The sequence below is a fragment of the Eurypyga helias genome, unplaced genomic scaffold, assembly GCF_000690775.1.
Source record: "Eurypyga helias isolate BGI_N326 unplaced genomic scaffold, ASM69077v1 scaffold28726, whole genome shotgun sequence".
NCBI classification, from domain to species: Eukaryota; Metazoa; Chordata; class Aves; order Eurypygiformes; family Eurypygidae; genus Eurypyga; species Eurypyga helias.
The window spans coordinates 9,369-30,465 of record NW_010257956.1 but is presented as its reverse complement, the minus strand read 5'-3'; the positions used below and the strand labels follow the sequence as shown (position 1 = coordinate 30,465).

Here is a 21,097-nt window from a genome sequence, read left to right as displayed (position 1 = left end):
CCCTACACGTGCGTGGCCTTATCTGTTTGGTGAAGGAAGATTTGGGTTCCCAGCACTCCTAAGCGATGTTGTGAAGCTGGAGCACTGGAGCAGAGCCTTGCCTAAGCTCCGGGTATGATTCTTTACTGGGGATTTTTGGAAGAAGTAAGCAAAACTAGATGGAACTAGGTGATCTTCAAGGTCCCTTCCAACCCAAGCCATTCTATGATCTATGAAAACCAGCAGTAAATCTGGGCAATTCTGGCTTCTCCACAACCACAAAGCGCTTCCGTTTCCCAAATCCTCTGACATTCCCCTGTGCCCTCGCTGCAGCCTGTGACTAACGATGCTTCGTCGTTTGGCGCTTGTCGTTTAAGCAAAGTTCAGCAGAGGCAGGAAATTGAATCCTCAACAAAAATTGCTTATGTGACATTTAAGCTTTCTGATCTTGGCGCAGAACACGGCGGCTGCCCCCGGCCGCGCTGTGCCAGATGCTCAGGCAGCCAGAGCAACCCGCGGGGACCCAGCAAAGGAGAGTTCAGGGAGCAATTAATTGGGGACGTTATAACCGGGAATAAGCTGTTTTTTACTGGTGCAACCCACGACAGTAATTGCCTTTTGAGGGAAAAAACCCCCAACCATGCCATTAGGTGATGAAGACAGACACTGGACTAGGGAAGAGCAGGGCTCTGCCGCTTGGCCATCACGGCACGAAGACAAACATTCATAGGAGACGTCCCCCGAAGTCAGCAGGATGACTCACACGAGAAAAGGATGTGCAATCACTTACCCCCTCCTGGGAGCAAGGAAAGCACTTAACCTCCCTGCCTCACCTCCTGCCCCCACCCAGACAGGTATAATGGGATTGACCTGGTTTCTCTCAAAGGGGTTTGGGATCCGTGCATTGCTCCATTCCCTAATCTAGTGGATGTTTTCTGACCAAATGAAGAGTGCTGTATGGCAATCACTTCCGCGGCTACGTGCAGCTGCTTCTCCAAAGCCATCGTCAGAGACCAGAGTGGCAGACGGGAGACCAGGATCTGGAGGCTGTGCTCAAACTCCAGCTCTCCTCTCCCACCATCACAAGGAACTGTACATACAGGGGGGTTTCTTGGAAAAGCACCATCCGAAGGGCAAAGCAGAGTCTCACGAAGAGCCTCACAAAACCCAAAGGAGAAGTGGTCTGAATCCTTTCCATAGGAAGCAGTGTGAGGTAGATTTTCCATCGGGGGAAAACAGAAAGAAGATTAAAGACGACTCACGTCAATGAAGGAAGCGTTTACGTAGTCTGTGTTCTCTTCACCTCTCTTCACTGGAATGATTACTCGGTTGAACTCATCTGAAACAGAAGAGAAAGGATCCGGGTTTTGGGGAACACCTTAAAGCATGATTCCTTGATAACCATGCATGGCCTTTAGCTGGGAAGTCACCAAGCCCCAGGTAACAGGACACAGATATGGGAAAGGTAGTCCTGTGTTTACAGCACCTGGGCTGGGACAAGGAGACTCAGTTCTGCCTCTGGCCATGCCCTGGGCTGGGGAAGGGGATGCTGAGGACTCCAGGAGAAGGACCTGCTCAACACTGGGACTCCCTTCTCCCTCGAGGCAGAAAGCTTTGGCAGCATAAACCTGCTGAGAAGAACGTTCTCCCAGGTAACTAGTGACAGGACAAGAGGAAATGGCCTCAAGTTGTGTCAGGGAAGGTTTAGATTAGATATTAGGAAAAACTTCTTCACTGAAAGAGTGGTCAGGCATTGGAATGGGCTGCCCAGGGAAGTGGTGGAGTCAGCATCCCTGGAGGTGTTCAAGGAACGTGTAGACGTGGTGCTTGAGGTCATGGCCTAGTGGGTGTGGTTGTGTTGGGTTGATGGTTGGACTGGATGATCTTATAGGTCTCTTCCAACCTTAGTGATTCTGAGGTTCCTGTTAGCTCCTTTCTCCAGCCTGACTCCTGTCCCAACCACCCAGATGGTCCCCACACCCACCACACATGCCCTTCCCAGGCAGACAAACAAGACTTACATGGAATTATCTGAAGCACCCTGTTCTTCTTCATGTTCGCCGGCAAGTTGCCCGTTCTCATCTTGTCATTCTGAATTTTGATTGAAGTGAGCTTCTGCAGAGAAAGGAGCAAAAACAGAGGCGGCTTTCAGAGCCACCCAGCGCCAGGCAGCACACGGTGGTCCCCGCAGCCCAGCACCATCCAATCAGACCCACCGGATAACAGCCACACTCACCTTAAACTCCTCTTCCAACCCGTTGCTGCTGGTCCCTGGCACTTTGTTGTAGATCTTCTGGAGGTGGATCTCTAATGAGGTGACCTCCAGCTCTGTGTCACCATAGAGATAGTGCTCCAGAAGGGCTTGGTATATAAACACATACTGCATCTGCAAGGGTTGCAGGGAGAAGCCATCAAACTCTGCTCCATGCTCAGTGAGCACATCCCGGTGCCCACACACACACTGGCTGCAAACCCACTGCCCTGCTGCCCACCCATGCTCTCTGGGCACGCAGCACCCCTCTGAGACCCTGGAAAAGGGGGTAACAGCGTTTCTACCCCTGTATGGGGACCGGGACCTTATTTGTTACACCACACAAAGCTGAGATGACATAAAACTTTATTCAAGTCTGGAGAAGAGGAGGCCGAGGGGAGACCTTATCACTCTCTACAGCTCCCTGAAAGGAGGGTGCAGAGAGGTGGGGGTTGGTCTCTTCTCCCAAGTGACAAGTGATGGGACAAGAGGAAATGGCCTCCAGTTGCACTAGGGGAGGTTTAGATTGGCTATTAGGGGCAATTTCTTCGCAGAAAGGGCTGTCAGGCACTGGAAGGGGCTGCCCAAGGAGGTGGTGGAGTCACCATTCCTGGAGGGATTTAAGAGACGTGTGGATGTGGCGCTCAGGGACATGGTGTAGTGGTGGGCTTGGCAGTGCTGGGTTAACGGTTGGACTTGATGGTCTTAAAGGTCTTTTCCAACCAAAATGATTCTATGGTTCTGTGAAGGGGATTAAAAAGAGTGGGACCCAGTGAAAGACTCACTCAATGCATCATCCTTCCAAAATCAGGGATGATGCTCAACCTCCATGTAGGCTTTGCTGCAGGCTGGGACCAACAGCACGAAGGAAATGTAACTCCAGTGAGCAAAGCCCAAAAGCATCAGCAGCAGCACACTTACATCTGTCTGTACCATCTGGCAGCGCTGAGCCCGGATCCGGCTCACAAAGCCATAAACATCCACCTTCCTCTCCGCGTGCATCATGTCCAGCATGGCATCGATGACGATAAAAGTGCCTGTGCGTCCTACCCCAGCGCTGAAAGAGCAGAGGGGACAAGCGGTCAGTGCAGCAGCACTGGGGTCCCTTGTAGAGTGGCCAGTAGTGAGCCAGACACTTCCCAGCAGTGAGCAAAGGGCAAACTGTGTTTTGGAGACGAGCGAGGTCCTCAGGCTGGTGTTCAGTGTCACCTGGGTTTTGTAGAGAGATGCACACAGCATCTTCAGAGTGGGCCACGGAGATGAGCTGGGGCACTTCTGCTATGGGGACAGGCTGAGAGAGTTGGGCTTGTTCAGCCTGGAGAAGAGAAGGCTCCGGGGAGACCTTATTGCAGCCTTCCAGTACCTGAAGGGGCTACAAGGAAGCTGGGGGGGACTTTGTACAAGGGTCTGTAGTGACAGAACAAGGGGTAATGGGTTTAAATTGAAAGAGAAGAGACATAGATTGGACATCAGGAAGAAATTCTTCCCAGATAGGGTGGTGAGGCACTGGCACAGGTTGCCCAGAGAAGCTGTGGATGCCCCATCCCTGGAAGTGTTCAAGGCCAGGCTGGATGAGGCTTTGAGCAACCTGGTCTAGTGGAAGGTGTCCCTGCCCATGGCAGGGGGGGTGGAACTGGATGGTCTTTAAGGGCCCTTCCAACCCAAACTGTTCTGTGACTGCAGTGCATGAAGGCACAGAGCAGGGTGAGCCAAAGCAAGGCCTAAGCCAGTTATGGCTTCCAGAGTCCTTCCAGGCTGCCTGTTCCCACCAGCTGCCTGCTACTCCTCCCAGTCACCCTCCACCACAGGAAGGGGAGCCCACAGGAAGCCATTTTTCTGTGCTAGTAACTCAACCATTAAGGAGAAGTAAGATGATGCCAGCAGATGCTATGGAAAGAGAAAGCTCTTTTGTCAGCTGCCTCCTGATGTGGAAGCTGGAAAGATGGACATGGGACACTGCAAATATGGTCATCTCTGCCTTAAGCCACGGGGCTTTCCCTTATGTGGACAGCTTCCCATGGCTCTCCCAGGTGTGCTGCTGTGCCTGAACCCACTCCACGTGAGGTCAAACACTGCGGTCCCCGCTCCCAGGCATGCTGCCAGTTACATGCTGCCTGCCCAACATGGGATCTTGCCCTCTCATGTCCAGGGCCGTGGAGATCCAAGGGAGATGCCAACAATGCCTGGCAGCGCTTGGCTCACCCAGCACCATCTAACCCAAACGAAGACCACTCAACACAAGCTGTAACACCATCACATTGCTGATTCCAAGAAGTTCCTTCAGTCCAGATGCACTTTTTTGGATGTTCCCATGTGGAACATTCCCAATTGACCATGGATTAGTTAAATAAAAATAATAAAAAAGGCCTGACTGAAAAAAAACCCTTAATTATTAAATATGAGTATTAAATAGGAGACACTTTCCAAGCGACCCAGGAAAGGCAGAGGCCAGCCGTGACCAGGACATACCTGCAGTGCACAACTATTGCTCCTGCGTATTGGGGGTTACATGTCTTCACCTTCTTTAGGAACTTCAGCATCCCGATGGGGGTGAAGGGGACCCCGAAGTCAGGCCAGCTGGTGAAGTGGAACTGAGTCACCAGGCGCTGAGGCTTCTTGTTTGTGACATCGCCGACCTGAAGGGGCAACGTGTGTTCAGATCAATAAGAAATACTCAGATTTCCCTTCCTTCCCCAAAAGCAAAGAGCAGGGAAGGAGCTACAGGCCCAAGACTGAGCTGGATGGCTTAGGAAGCGCTTGCATTCACAAACCAAAAAGGCATGGACCCAGGCTCTGGGACCAAATTAGTCTCTAAAATCATGACATTTTAATTGCCAGCATCACATCCTGCAACCAAGGGGTGAGAGATGCCAGCCCAGCCTCGTCTGTGGCTCCAACCTGGCAGAGCTGCTGTATTTCATCCCCAGTGGGCTCAAACAGAAGCTGCTGCTCCATCCTTTCCCACACCTCTACCCACAGCATCCTCAATTAAAGGCAGGGGAGGAAAACCCCCATGCCCAGGCCATTGGATAAGGCTCAGGAGAACCCTGCTCAGGGTCCAGACAGGTTTTTCAGTCACCAGCTCTTCCTTGCTTGCCTCTCAGAGTAGAAGGAAAACAGAGTGGCTAAACCATCCAGAGCCTCCTCAGAGGACAAGAAAATGTAGTGGCAGATGGGAAAGCAATCAAAACCAACGCTTACAGCGCTGGATTTTGTCTCAGCTCATGGGATAAATGTGATTATTTGCAGGCATTAAGTGTGTGTGGGTGACAGCAGGAACTGGTACTGGTAACAGCAAGTGCTGGAGTATCACAGGACTGAAATTCAGCCTTGGCATCCTTTAGCTTCCCTGCTCTCAGCACACCCATGCTGGTAGCTGCTGGGAACAGGCTCCCAGGTGTTTAAGAAGAGTATATTCTTAATAACTCCAGTTAAAAATGGATGCTGGGGTCATTTCATCCCAATTCTGCTCTCACAGCACCTTGGAGGAGTCGAGGAGCACTCCAGCACCTTTTGGATGCCCAGCACAGAGAGGGGAGGAATGGGATGGGGTGGGACAAGACAGGATGGGATGAGATGGGAGATGCAAGCCCCAGCACCTGCTGGATGCAGAACTTCCGCACGGTGTAATCCACCAGAACAGTCACATCCTCCACAGACACTCGGATGTTCCCATACGTCCAGCAGCCCTGATCCGGCCAGTACTGAGCACATTTACACTGTGGGGAGAGAAAACAGGGGCAGGTGACCTCTGGTCCCTCGCAGGCCTGGGACCGGCCACAAGACATGCCCACAGGCATGAGATGGGCTGGATTCGGACCAGGCTGGGTTAGATACCAGCCCATGAAGCCTTCTGGCACCTACCTCTTTCCTCTCTTTCAGGTTGGTCACCATGACAATTGTCGCTGTGTTTTGCTCCCAAATCATCCTCCAAAAATCGTTCACTGTTTCTTCCTTTGGTCCTAAGGGGAAGGTGAATAGAAATGTGGCCTGTGGGACCAACCCTTCAAGTGCTGGGACCAAAACCCATCTTGTTACATGACGGACGATGCAACACATCTTCTGCCAATAGATGTCAGCACAGGAGGTGTTTTGGTGTGTGGGAATGTCGGCAAACCCAAGGAATAATCCTATCACACAAGGGCTGGGCTTTTTGGGTATGTTTTATGACGAGGAATTCCATTTGTAGCCCAGGAGGGGGAAATCATTAAAACAGAACATGGAAATGACTTGCCCAAGGTCACCCAGGGAAACCGTGGCCAGCACAAGTGGCTTGCAGAAGTCCTGTCCCTGAGCCTTGTGCTTTAACCACGGGATCCCATTTCAGTGTAGCACAAAAATAGTTACCTGCTGCCTGCCAGACAAGGAACTGACTCAGCCTAGACCCCCCACACCATGCCTGAGGCTAAGGGCATGTCAAGAGAAAAGCAGAGCCAAAGCCTGGTACCGCTGATGGATCTGATCCAGCCTTCCTTCTCCAGCAATGGCCATGCAAACTGGCAGGTGATGTTCTAACCCACTTGCAAGTCAGGAGTGGAAATGCAAACATGGTCTGACAGCCCCCTTTTGCTGACGTGAACCCCCCTTGCAAGTGGGCATCTTGGTTTTAGGGACATGTTTGGGTTGGTACAAGGAAATCAAGAGAGCCAGAGGCTATGGACAGTGCACGCAAGCTGGGGATGCACTAGCTGGTGGCAGCTGAGCTCGGGAAGACTCGTGATGCTTGTGGCTCTCAACAGGTAAATAGTCCTGCCTCTCTTCTGAAGACCATGAGAAATTTATCCCCGAGGGCATGAGTCTACGTTACTGTCTACCGAGGTTTAAAAAGGAGCAGAAATGAAACCACATCAGCGTGGTGCTCTCCACTGTAACAGATTTGGGGGATTTCATTAAGAAGGTCACTGCCAATGTTTCCCAGAGATCACAACCACTTGCGGACAGGGCTCAGGACAGAAATGCTTTGACACCCTTCAGCAACTGGTATGGCATATATAGGGCCTCTCTTCTACCCCGAGCACATCCAGCACTGGTCTTTGACCGGGAAAACCGCTCTGAGAACAAACTGTGGACCTGCCATGTCTCCTTTTGACCAGGGAAGCTCTGCAATGCACTGTGCTACAGTCAGACTGGCACAGCTTGGCAGAACAAAGGGACTCTTGCATCAAAACTGTGTGGCCAGCAGGTCAAGGGAGGACATTCTTCCCCTCTGCTCCCCTCTGGTAAGACCCCACTTGCAGTTCTGCATCCAGCTCTGGGGCCCCAAAATCACAAGGAAAAGGACCAGGAGTCCAGAGGAGGCCACGGAGATGCTCAGAGGGCTGGAGCACCTCTGCTATGGGGACAGGCTGAGAGAGTTGGGCTTGTTCAGCCTGGAGAAGGGAAGGCTCCGGGGAGACCTTATAGCATCTTCCAGTACCTGGAGGGGCCAACAAGAAAGCTGGGGGGGGGGCTTTTTACAAGGGCCTGTAGTGACAGAACAAGGAGTAACGGGTTTAAACTGAAAATGGGGAGATTTAGATTGGATACCAGGAAGAAACTCTTCCCGGAGAGGGTGGTGAGGCACTGGCACAGGTTGCCCAGAGAAGCTGTGGATGCCCCATCCCTGGAAGTGTGCAAGGCCAGGCTGGATGAGGCTTTGAGCAACCTGGTCTAGTGGAAGGTGTCCCTGCCCATGGCAGGAGGGTTGGAACTGGATGGGCTTTAAGGTCCCTTCCCACCAAAACCATGCTGTGGTTCTATGATTTTATGACCCCAGCCCAACTGCCACCAGACAGAGCTACAGGAATAACCAAGCATTTACCTTGTGCAGCAATGAACTTGTTTTTCTCTTGGTAACCCTATAGAGGAAAGGAGAAAAAGGAAGACAAATAAAAGACGAGTATTCATCCAACATAAGGTTCATGAAATGCATCTACACCATTAATAAACAGAGACATCACCTCCTCTGTTGCTCACCCCTCCCTGTGCAGCAAAGGGGCTGCAGTCTCTGAGAGGAGCAACAGCTCCAACAGCAGGACAGAAATAATGGAAAATCCCCGTGCAAAACCACCTTGACCCACAGCAACACTCAACACTCCCCATGCTCACATAATGTGGGAATGACCCCACTTATTGGCACAAAGTACTCATGAAGTGGGACCCGACAGCCGTTCCACTTGAATCAGACCTTGCATCCAGAGCATCGCATGAAAATCAGCATTAATCGTCGGGAGATGGGGTTGTTGAACTCATGGGGATTCATTTTGTGTATTTCCTAACAGATATTTATTTATCGGCGAAGAAAATAAAAAGCTCATTTGGGTCTTGCTTTTCTTCATGTGCCTCAATCTCTCTCAAAGTCTACTTCTTCACATTACCCTTCCAAATTAGTTGAGCTAGATGGTGATGAGCATATAGAATCATCTTCAATAAATAAATACTGGTTCAACAGCCCCATCTTCCAACAATTAATGCTGATTTTAATGCTGATCTAGGACCCATCTCCTCCTAAAAGCAGAGCAGGGCAATGTTGCTTCTGTTTTAGCTGGGTTCCTTGACTTATTTTTCATCCTCTTTCCACATCCAACCCTGCAAGCTGGAAAGTACCAATGATTAACCAGCCACACCATTCATCATCCGTTAATCAGAAATCCCCAACTCCTGCAGGAACGATTCCCAAACCCCTGCCAAACCCGCTGGCTCAGCCTTGCAGCACCCCGGTGAAAGTGCTTCTCATTATTTTAGAACTGGGGAAAGATGGGACTGTGGCAAAGCAAGGGCAGAGCTACAGCTTGAATCTGAGTTCCAGCTCTCAGCCTCTTACTCCAACTGTGCTCGCTTGAGCTCAAGGCACAGAGTGAAGCACGGTGAGCTCTGCCAAAGCCACACAAAGGTTATGAGATCAAAACCCATCTGATTTATTGCTCTGAAGGAGCTGGGGATATGTTAACAGGAGGTAGTCTCTTAACCACCCTCTCCCAGGCACACATCACACACCATAAAAACCCCACACTCCTGCTAGGACCAGGCACCTCTGTCCAGGATGCACCGGTGGGGATTTCCCCTTCCAGTCACAAAACTCACGTTAATGAAGGAGGCGTTGATGTAGTCGGAGTCAGGAACCCCCTCAACAGGAGTCAGGTGAACCCTGGAATGATCATCTGGAGGAAAATTAAAACTGCATTAAAACAACCACCTCCATGTAGCTGCAATCTGGTGTAGCGAGGAAGCTCGGTGCTGGAGTGGAGCCTGGGCTTGCTGGCTCCTCCCCCAAACACTTTTATGCTCCCAAATAATTCTTGCTTAAGCCCGGAGATGTGCTAGACCTTGCCCAAGGAAGTTTTTTTTCTGCAAAGCACACACATTTGCCTCCGAGACAGCCACACACTGCCCAGCAAGAGCTGGTCATTTCGGCATTTCCCACCCATTTCATTTTCCATGGCCTCCTGGCCACTGACAGCTCCGTGGAGCTCCTCCTAGTATGTATCTAAAGCTAAAGTAGATCCAGCCACTCATATGGGAGGTGAAACGAGCTCAACCATGTCCTTACGCACCCCAAATACAGGAACAGGGAGCCTCACAGCAGCACAGCTGTGTCTCCCCCCACTCAATGTCCTCCGATACTTACAGGGCAAAATGTTCACGTATCTGTTCTTCTCCTTGTTCTCCTCCTTGGAAGCAGCTTCACACGTGGCCTGTATGGGACATGCTGGGAGAGCCTGCAACGGCAGAAGAGGGGGTTTTCCATGATGTTCTTACTCACAGCACAACAGTAACCATAACGCACCCGGCATGCTGGCACACGCTGCATCTGAGCATCCCATCGGAGGGCAGCCACCCTTGGCTTGTCTCCAGGAGATAAGTGAGCAGCAACCCCTTGTCCACCACACCCTTTGGACGTGTCCCCACAACCCCCACCTCCCACCTCCACCATTTAAATAGCCTGGGCTGGACTGGGGTGAGCAAATCCCTTCTGACACGTAACACCTGGAATCTCCGGACCCGTGCACACGAGGTGGCAGCAAAGCCTCTAGTCAAAGCCCAGCAATCAAGGAGCTTGTTTCACAGAGGCTCCTACTGAGGTTCCCTCCCTTAACATGGTGACCCCCTTAAAGCCCCCAGGCACACCCAGCGACAGAAGGAGCACCATGCAGGGAGCTATTCGTCATCCAGCAGCACCGGGGACCTTGGGGTTGGGGGATGCTGGGATCACAGGCGATGCTGTCCCGGTCACAGCAGCCGGGTTTCACGCTTGAGTGGAGAAGGTGCTTCACCAGCACCGTTGTTCCACATCCTCTTTAAATAGCAAAGAGGATGAGAAGGTATTGGAGGTATTTCCCATCCCTTCCTCCAGCTGACAGGACGTGCTTTGGCAACGGAAGTCTGCAGGACGATTGAGTATTTATAACCCAAAAAATCCCCCTCCCTGCGCATCCATTGCACCTACTTAGTTTCACTGAAGCCCAGCCAGGAAGGGTATCAAGTTGTGCAACAGCTGGAGCAAGTCAAGTGGCTTTTTGTTTACCTTCTCATGCCCCCCATTTGGCCGTATCACACCTCGGAACTACAGCTCAACGTTATTTGCAGATGACACCTTTGCAGTGCAGACAACACGATCAGCGGGGGGTTTTCTCTCATTAATTAGGCTGACGGAGAGCCCAGGTAGTTCAGCAGCTCCCTTGTTACGTGCTGTGATACTCCAGCCAGTTATTTAACTCTGTCCCCTCTCTCATTAGTGCTCTGCCTGTTTTTGTGCTGCCAAGGTGGAACAGGTTTGTCATCACAAGAAGGTGAAGAGTTCAGCAGTGTCAGGAAGAGGTTGTGGCCATCTCAGAAGAGACGCTCTGGCATTGTGGCCTAAGCACAATACCGGAACTATTACTCACTGCCGAAGGCCAACTGTTGTCCTGTAAACTGCCATTATTCTGTTTGAGGGTTAACAGCTCCCTGAAATAAAGGGGGCCATTTCCGTTTCTCTGTCAGAGCTCTTGATTTGGCTCTTTGTGGATTTAAGACGACATGGCACTCCTTGATGCGCATTCATGCTGGCAATGCTTTCCTTGTAGCCATGAGGATTGGGAGGGGAAGGAAAGAAGCAGGCATGGAAGCTCTGGAAGACCCCAAGGAATCCAGGACATCTCCTGAACCCAGAAAAATGTAACTCCAAAGTGCCGTTTGCTAACAAACTTCTCCTTTCTGTAGTGAAAGTGAGGGGTAGTGGCTTGCTCCCCATCACAGCAGATTCAGCACCAGAATCAGTCCTCTCACCTTGCAGCCCTTTGAGGACCAGGCAGATCATCATTCCCTCTGCAAAGCTCTCAAATACACTTCTCTGAAGCACAGCACACACTGTAACCCCAAAGCCACGAGCAGCCCGCGGGATTTGAGGGCAAGAAGCAAAGGCACTCACGTTGAACTCCTCCCGAAAGAGCTTGTTGTCATCTGCCATCCGGCGGTTGATCTCCTCTTCCAGCTTATCGACAGGCAGAGGCGGGTATTTACGGTTGGTGCTGGGGGAGCGGGCAAGTAGCGGCATGCTCTGAGGCTCTGCAATGACACCCATGCATCAGAGGTGCCCATCCCGCTGCTCGCCACGCCCAGCACTCACCCATGATCCGCTGGGCACAGGGACCTTCCACACCCCGGGCTGTCTGCTTCTAGGGCCACCTAGTAGTCTCACTGTCCTGCGTTTTCATAGCTTCACAGAACAGTTTGGGTTGGAAGGGACCTTAAAAATCACCTTGTTCCAACCCCCCTGCCATGGGCAGGGACACCTTCCACTAGACCAGGTTGCTCAGAGCCTCATCCATCCTGGCCTTGAACACTTCCAGGGATGGGGCATCCACAGCTTCTCTGGGCAACCTGTTCTAGTGCTTCACCACCCTCCCTGGGAAGAATTTCTTCTGATGTCCAACCTGGCTGTCAATGTTTCCTGCCTTCTGCTCTTCCTATGGATGATGCAAAAAAATCTGGAGATGCTTTGATAACACAAAATTCTTTCATCGCCCTGCGGTTGAGTGTTATGCTAGACCACCTCTAATAACCCCCTGCAACGCCACAGGTTGGGGGTGAGGGGCTGGAAAGCTGCCTGGCAGAAGTGGAGGGATGGGAACCAATAGGCAATGTCCTATTGGGAAAGTCCACACCACATCTGTGGTAGCAAGAAAGAAACCAGCCTAGTGTTCAAGACAGCCAAACAGGGAATGACAAAGCTTTACTAAAGGAAAACCTGGATGCAAAGCAGACTCAGACACTGTTTCTCACAGCATTGTCCTGAAGAAACTGGCTGCTCATGGCTTGGTGGGAGTACTCTTCACGGAGTAAAAAACTGGGGCCAAAGAGTGGTGGTGAATGGAGTTAACTCCAGTTAGCGGCTGGTCACAAGTGGTGATCCCCAGGGCTCAGTACTGGGGCCAGTTCTGTTTAATGTCTTCATCAGTGCCCTGGATGAGGGGATTGAGTTCACCCTCAGTCAGTTTGCAGAGGACACCACAGGAGTGTTGATCTGCCTGAGTGTTGGGTTAACGGTTGGACTTGATGGTCTTAAAGGCCTTAATTGATCTTAAAAATCTTTTCCAACCTAAATGATTCTATAATTCTAATTCATCAACACTGGGGGATGAAGACCACTTTGGTTTGAATCCAGACTCTCACTCACATGGAAATTTTGGCACCATCACTGTGACATACCACCCAGGTGGACACAGCAAAGGTAGCTGTTGCTTGTGGTTCCTCAACGAAGTCAAGCAAGACCATGCGAGGGTTATAGCAACACAACTAACAGTTTATGTTGTTCGCCCCTTTGCTTGCAGCAACGTTAAACTTGGGTAGAGAACTGCCAACGTGAAAAAAATAAGGTGCTGATTTGTTAGTGCTCGCTCCAAAGGTCTTTGCTTTCTGTGGAGGCAGCTCAGAAAAAGGATCTGAACTGGGTCTAAGAGGTGGTGGCTCCTCTTGAGCGCTTACTTCAGTGTGTACGTATGGACAGAGATGCCCAACCTCAGAACCTCAACGGGCAGCTCTGGCTCAAAGCCAGAAAATGAGACAAGCTCAGGGACAGAAGAGTTTACACATCACAGCAGGCTTGCACAAGACTTGAAAATTGCATTTATGCATCTTTAAGAGGTCCAAAAAGGTTTTTATGAAGAAAAACCAACGTATTCTCTGCTTTCTCTCAGAACTATTAGTTCAGTGCCTACAGTTAGCATGAAGATTTGCATGAGAATCTTAGTCAGACATCGTCCTAATTTGAAAGGGTAGAAGGATATTTAATTATTCCCCAAAAACGTGCTTTTCCAAAAAAGGTTCTTATTTGAGTCAAAGAGATACGGTGAAAATGCAAGAGGAACATGAGTAGTTCAGTGTTGGAAGTGATTGCACATTCTACTCTTAACCACTTGAGGGCAAACTTGTTGTCTCTGGAATTAAGTTGGTGAAATAAATTCTTATTCTATAAAAGTTTGCCAAAATCATGGAAAACAGAGAAAGTTCAGAGCAAGAAACAAATAAAAATGTAAATGAAAAAATACTTCCCTACAAAAAATGAGGTGGGAAAACAAAGCCGGGGCATCCAGCCCACCGGGTCCTCAGGTGCTGTCATGGCACCGGGCTCAGACTGCGACAGTGATGCAATCCACAGGTTTTCCTGGACTCCTACAGAGGTCTGTCTTCTGGTGTGAAATATTTATATTATTCTGGTGTATTTATATTTATTCTGGTTTATAATATTCCCACCAGGAATAATAATTCACACTCAGGACCACCTTCATACACCCTTCCAAGACCACATGTAAAGGGAACACAATTTTCCTTTTCCTTTTTACACATTTCCAGCACCTCTGCAAAATAGTATTTGTTGAGTGTGTTCCCCTTTCCACTCAAACTGACCGCTAAAAGGTGCCACTGGGCATGACGTTGGCCACTTGCCCAACATGTTGCACGTGTCTTATTGCTGAGTGGGAAGGGGAAAGGCCCCCGTGGGGTCAGCAGACCAGCCGGGGTCACTCTGTGCTGCCCAGAGAGCTGCCCCACAGGGCATAAACCAAACCTGCTTTTGCCACCTCAAGGGTTCTGGGACATTTTTGTAATTTTTACAATTTTTAGGAGAATTGTTGGTTATTTCACTAGCTAACTGTGGCCAATTCCAAGCGGAGGGAAAAATAAAACCCTAAAATACCCCATTGTTATTCTGAAGAATGTTCACGTTGACCCTTTTCAATATGAACAAAGCTTATTCCTTCCGTGAGATGCATTTTTGCTCCCCGTCATACACCGACACGGGTCTCACCTGCATCATCCGTCCGGCCGTTGGACAGTCGAAAGGAGTTGGAGTGACTCCCTGCTTGCTTGTATTTCTTGAACCTACCAAAGACAAGGAGGTGGAGAAGGTCAGTAGATACTCACCAAGAAGCCGGGGTTACCTTCTAGATGTGAGATCCAGCCACAAAGGGCTTTCCTCACTTTCTCATGGCCTGACGAACGATCTGGTGGGCCCAAGAGGCTATGGGACCTCTAAAATCCTGCCGAGGGGCGTAACCTTTAACTGACCATGTCTGCAGGAGAGCAGAGCAAGGTGAAAGCCAGGAGGAGCTTTAGGGCTGCTTTTTACAGAGGACACCCCAAGGAGTTCCTGCTCCCCGCGCTGATTCAGCAAAGCACATAAACCCCAGGTTGAGCCGTCCTTCTGCAGAAAAGCCCTTCTCCATGTGCTTTTAACTTGAAGCAGATGCTCTCGCTTTCTTGGCCTGAAGTTAAGGGTTTTGCTGAATCACCGGGCAGGCGGCAGCGAACAGAAACCCTTTTTTTAAGGGCTGGAAGCCAGGTGGGGAGGACTCAAAATCTGCTGCTGCTGCCCAGCTCCCGAGGCAAAACTCCCAACAGGTTCACCGCTGCGAGGGCAGGCCCAGAGCCAAGAGACGAAGGGAATTTTTCCACTACTAAGGAAATAGCTATTATTTTTTTCTTACTTGTTTAATCCCCAAAATATCGAGTAAATTAAAATGCAGGTGGATAAATACCCTCTTCTAGCTGAGCAGATACGCACTCAGGAGCTGGGAAAGCTTCATTTTAAGCAGCCCTAATGCCTGGATTTTTTAAAAACGGAGTTTGGTTACAGTTCCAGCCACAGCATCACCTAACAAGCACCAGTCGTTGGTTACCTCGCAGCAGAAGATGCACAGGCATGACGTATGGGTTTGTTACCCATGGCTTGGCTCTGGATGTTGGATCACGCTCAATATTAAGATGGGAATCAAGGAATAACATACCTGGTGATACATGCAAAAGACTTTCTGCCTCAAGCGCTGTGTTCAGCTTCCCAGGATTATCAGTCCAACACCCTTACTTAGCTTTGCAAGGAAACCCTACCTGCACTGATAGGGCTTTTTAACCAAACTGATGGGACTTCAGTTTAATCTGTCCTACTAAATATGAGATTTTTAGTCGCAGAACAGGCACTACCCAAGGGAGGAGCAGCATTACAGAGAAAGGAATAAGCATAATTGACTAGATAACCCCAAACACAAATTTCATTATCCTTACAGGTTTCTTAAAAACCCTTTCTCTTAGGAAACAGCCCAAAAATATAACGTGGCCCAAAAAGCCCAAAAGCCTTATTCGTGTTCATTCCGTAATTAATTTCTGTCAAATAAGGGAAATCAGCATTAAAGCATTTCTTACCTTAACATGTACAGCACAATAATAATAAATACTATGACTAGAAGGGAAGACAGGGCCACCATCACAGCTATAATTGGAGTCTCGTCTGCAATAGGAAAAGAAAAGTGTAGTTATCAACGGCTGTCAAAGAATATACAGCGCCATCACGTAACAGGGCAGAGGTCTACAGTTTCTGCTTGTAAACAACAATAACAATAACAATGAAAAAAGAAGTAGTGAGTAAAGTTACGTTTGTCAAGTCTGACGGTGAAGCCGGACACACGACCTGAGCGAGCACCACATATCTCGGGTACTCCCAGGTTAGATTACAACCTGTAGCCGCTATTCAAAGCACCTCAATCTTCTCTAAGACCTGTTTACTGTGAAGCTGTGACCTTGCAGATGAAAACAGCGAGTGAGAAAGTTGTGAGCGAGCCATCTTTGGAGTTTCTTATGCAGAACTGAATGTGGCCATGGTGGTCCACCAGCCAGTATTTCGTGCTCTATCACCTGGGGACCTACAAAGTCTTCTGCCTGAGATGCAAGGATCTCTGTATGAGAAGTTGCTGAACAGGCTTGGTAAAACATGATAAGGAACCTTATATTAAAATAGGTGAAACCTGTGGCTTTTGTAAGATCCCACAGATATTACATTTGCAAAACCATCACGATTTTGCTTCCAGTTCCTTGTCAGCCAGGACAAGAGGGCAATGCTTCCTGCTGCACCGGGGCTCTGAACACCCTCAGGCTGAGGTTTGCTGGAGAAGTTCAGGGACACTGAGCTATTTATCATCTGTCTGGCTCACTGCAAAGAGATGGCTCCTCCTGGGGCTTCTTTCCTCCCTGGAAATACTGAGTTTGGAGAGGAGGTGATGTTAGACAACCCACTGTGCACGCTCTGCATCGCAAGGCCACCGAGCGTGAACTGATTTGGCTCGCTTTGTTGTTTGCTCCCTAGCAGATGCTTCTCAAAGGCAGGCACCGCACAATTCCCTTGGAAACATGCTTAGATTAGGCACATCTGAAATGTTCCCATCCTCTGGGACCCACAATGGATTTTTTTTGTTAAATAAGACATTTGTAACTTGGCCTGGAGGTCAGTGAAACAGTGGTTGGTGCAAGAAAATTACCCAGAAGGGGTTGGAAGCCAAATAACGCTAACCAGGTAAGAAAATGTCCCTGAAGGGCGATTTTTCAGATAAACGCAGATGCCAGCGACGCCAGCTGGGGGCATTTTCATTTTCCGTCAGCTCGCTCAATCTGTATGGGCCACCGCGCTGTGTCTACATGTCTCGTTTCCCCCAGACTGCAGGGCATGAACCCCCCTTCCACCTCCTGTGCATCCATTTCCCTGCCAGGGCAGATTCCTGCTCCACGTGTCTCAGCAATTTCAGCCAGCCAATTTTCTTACGTGGGATTTATTCTGTCAACCTCTGTCTCCTGCGCGACCAAGGAGCACTCATATTTTTGCATTTGTCCCTCTGTGGTCGTGAGGTGTAGAATGTTAGTCTGACCATAAGATGTGATTTTTGAGTAATGATTTGAAGGCAATGACCTGGTGTGGCAAATAAACCCATGAAATCCTCCCCAGTCTTGCATGTCTTTGTTCTTTCCATCCACATCCTCATGTTTCAGCATCTCCCCCAGCCCAGCAGCAAAAAGCCAAGGGATTTATTGGGAGGCATTTCTCCCTCGCGCGCTCCTGGCAGCTGCTTGAGCCTTAGCATTTCCCAACCTGACGCTTTCCAAAAGCAAGATGAGGAGGGCAAAATACCACGGAGAGTCTTAGCCCAACCATGGCCAGCCCTTGCTTCCCCTCTAACGTGCTTCTTGCTGAGACCTCTGACGGTAGCCATCACTGCCATCCCGGCTGCAGGAGAGCAAGGAGAGCTGCCTTGTGAAAGCCCACGGTGCCGTGTCCCCACTACGCATTGCTGGAGCATTTCTCCTGCCTTGGAGGGAGCTAAGCTCAGCCCAACGGGTGCTGAGCCAGGCAGGGGCTGTTGCGGCAGCATTGGTTGGCAGGAGATGTGATTTATGGGCTGGGGTTTCGGCAGGAGTGCCTCTGGCAGCAGGATGCAGGGAGCCTGGGGAGGTTGTTGGGTTTTTTTGCAGCCCTTTTTTTTGACACATTTGGCTGGATGAGTTAGAGCTTTTCCACCGCGGCCGTTAACCGTCGGTGTGCTGCCCGGCCCACCCAGCAAAGCCTGGGCAGGAAACAAACTGGAGGGTGCCCAGCTGGTCCCTCCTTCCCCACCCAGCCCTGGTGAGTGGTGCCAACCCCCCGGCAGCTCCCATCTGTCCTGAGCCTTGGCCCCGGGGGGTTTACACTTGCAATTCACCTGTGGAAGGAACAAGGAGATCGACCCTCTGCTTCCACAGACATATCCACCTTGGTACAGAGCCTGGAAGGCATCAGGATGCTTAAATCTTGTCTCAGCACCTCTGAGGAGGCAGCAAACCATCTTGCGATGCCGGAGATCATGTCTCCAACTGCAGGGAGAGGTGCTTTATAGGGGTCTATGGGCTGTCCCCTATACAGCATGCAGACCTGGGCGCAGCCGCCCAGCAGAGAGGGACAGGGCCGAGCAGCCCTCCTTGCTCAATGCTGTCAAGGCCTGACTACAAAACTTGAGTTCCATTGAGCAGACAAGAAATTATGGGATCATAAAAAAAAAAAAAAGGGAGTAAAATGAAGTGGAAGCAAAGACATAGGGTCAATATTTCTTAACTAAAACCCCTGGCACACGAGGTGTAGAGCTCTTGGAAAAGCAAATCCTGCAAAGTGGTTGCAGAGGGGGAGCAGAGCAGAAGCAAGAGTTTAAATCCTGTCTCTTAGATCCCAAGCAGGGTTTAAATCACAGGCCAGCTATGTTCCCTGTAAGCATCACACAGAGCCTGCAGGAGTGGATCTGTGATGCAACATCCATTTGTTCTCCTGCAGTATTTCCTTCCTGGTTTTATCTGGGATGTGGAAGAAGAAGCCACACCAGATGCTGTGGCTCAGGATAAACCAGTGAGTGCATTCACAAAACACCTTAAATTAGTCCCTAGGGAATACATCACACATGCTTTGCTCAGGACAAGGTCAGTCTCTCATTGTACGCTGGCTGGCACAGCAGTTCTCTGGTCCCATCTCTTACAAGGTGCTACCATGGCAGTGAGGAGTGTTGGGAGAGGTAAGGAACAAGCAGAGCAATGCTTCAAAGCCAGAGGATCCTCCCGAGCTCCAGGTCTCTCTGCTGCTTTCTGTCCATCCTGGTGGGATATGGACGCTTTATTTCAACCCATTCATAGGAAAACAGAGAAGCTGTGAATGCCCCATCCCTGGCTGTCTTCAAGGCCAGGTTGGAGGAAGCTTTGAGCAACCTGGTCTAGTGGAAGGTGTCCCTGCCCATGGCAGGGGGGTTGGAACTGGATGGTCTTTAAGGTCCCTTCCAATCCAAACCAGTCTGTGTTTCTGTGGTGCAACCATCGGGCGATCCCTTCAGGAGGTGACACACCAGGAAGCATTAGTGTCTCTCCAGCCAAGGACTAGGGTTTTCTGCTTGCTGAAATGACCGCTTTATCCATCATACCAACTCTAGGCATGGAGTCAGAGAAGGCATGGCTCTTCTCACCCACACTGCCCCACTGGGAAGCGATCTGTCTTGCTGATACATCCCCATGGCGATCTCAGACGTGGAACTTGAGCCTGGAGCATGGTGTCACCCCTTGAACAGGTAAAGTCATACATATTTGTGCAGCTTTACTCTCTTCCCCCTGGGGAAAGCAGGCAAGACGTTTCAGCGAGCCTGCTGAGGACAACTGAGTTAGCCTCTCCCTTCCAGGTTTGCAAAGCCTTAAACCATCTCGTTAGCAGCTGTAGCACAAGAAGAGCTTACGGACGCCCTAAAAGGTCACAGTTACTAAACGGGGATGGGGAAGGACTTGCAGACACTGCAAGAGTTGGGTGCTGCTGAGAAAGGCACACCACTAATTTCCAGCAGCCTGACTTGAGGAAAAATCCCCATCTGACCCCAGATCAGAAGACCAGAGTGAGCAGAGCCACCTGAAAACATCCTTCCACACTGCCCTGCGTGGCACCGACACTCCAGCACGGGCAGCTCCATCAGCCAGCCCCAAAGCTTGCAGACATCTCCTGCCAATGTCGGTTTGGGAGGGGGATGGAAATCAAAGGGCTACTTGTTTCCTGCGAGGGTCGTAAATAATCACTTGTCAGTGTGTACTTAGTGGTTGAGATACACCATGGCGGGTGGTTTCACGTGACAGTACAAGTGACAGCACTAAGAAGCAGAAGATTTTCACTGATTCAGATAAAAAGTAGTTTTCTGATCATCTTCAAAATAACCCTCAATCAACATTTTGTTAGGAAAGCTTTTAGTTTTCCAATATAATTGCAAATATACCCTCAGAATAATCCTCCAAGTCACAGGATTTGGAAAATATTAATTACTCTATTAATATGAATGGTAATATTTATTACATTTGCTATGTAATAAAATAGCAATATTAATATGACCAGGAAGTAAGATTTTTTCCCCATTTTTCATTTCCATGCTCTCAGGAGCCAGGATGAACAATGGCAGAGACAGCACAGAACAACACCTAAGCCACGCCAGATCCAAGGGAATTACACAGAATATTTCTACACCACCCAAACCATTATTCTAAAGGAATTCCCTGGGAGCTGCATCCCTTTTATATCCTCTGTGCCAATGTGTGCTGACAGAAATTATCGCACAGCGTCTTTTCCTCTGTCCCACCAGCGGACGGTGTGGCTTTGGCACACCAAGGAGCGCAAAGCGGATTGCTGCGGAGGCACAAAGCTGAAACACCCATCAGAGCAATGGTGAAAACACAAGGGGGAAGTGTGTTTCTCTAGGTAGCAACCAGACCGGCTGCACCTCCATTCTGCCCGCTCCTATACGGCTAAGGCAACAAGTAATTGCAAATGTTCTGGTGGCAATGCCAGTCCTCAGAATTGAGAGACGGAAGAATGTCCCTAAGTGCTATTATATTACAAAAAATGGATTTGTGCTACTGCTCGCCAGTAGAATTAAGGAGAATAATAATTATTCACATCATTTTCAGAATGGTCCTGGATCAGATAGGGAAAGTCACAGACAATAAAGACAATTCATAAGCAGAAAAAAAAACCCCCGAAGGAAATTTCTTGCATGCCTTCTTACACCTTGGTCAACCAACTCTAGGGATGGTAACACTGGTATT

The 21,097-nt window shown here is 49.7% G+C and overlaps 1 protein-coding gene across 1 annotated transcript in view; it reads right to left on the bottom strand.

Annotated features, from left to right (window-relative positions):
* Positions 1 to 21,097, bottom strand: part of PTPRA (protein tyrosine phosphatase, receptor type, A) — a 27,580-nt gene that overhangs the window by 2,682 nt on the left and 3,801 nt on the right. The window contains exons 4-16 of the mRNA XM_010154203.1: positions 15,887 to 15,971; positions 14,496 to 14,569; positions 11,619 to 11,755; positions 9,837 to 9,927; positions 9,293 to 9,369; positions 8,031 to 8,067; positions 6,095 to 6,192; positions 5,830 to 5,949; positions 4,700 to 4,866; positions 3,152 to 3,287; positions 2,216 to 2,365; positions 2,001 to 2,094; positions 1,242 to 1,318 (exon numbers count right to left, since the gene is read on the bottom strand). Of these exons, the coding sequence (XP_010152505.1) occupies positions 1,242 to 1,318; positions 2,001 to 2,094; positions 2,216 to 2,365; positions 3,152 to 3,287; positions 4,700 to 4,866; positions 5,830 to 5,949; positions 6,095 to 6,192; positions 8,031 to 8,067; positions 9,293 to 9,369; positions 9,837 to 9,927; positions 11,619 to 11,755; positions 14,496 to 14,569; positions 15,887 to 15,971 (1,343 nt within the window). The remainder of the gene's footprint in view (positions 1 to 1,241; positions 1,319 to 2,000; positions 2,095 to 2,215; positions 2,366 to 3,151; positions 3,288 to 4,699; positions 4,867 to 5,829; positions 5,950 to 6,094; positions 6,193 to 8,030; positions 8,068 to 9,292; positions 9,370 to 9,836; positions 9,928 to 11,618; positions 11,756 to 14,495; positions 14,570 to 15,886; positions 15,972 to 21,097) is intronic.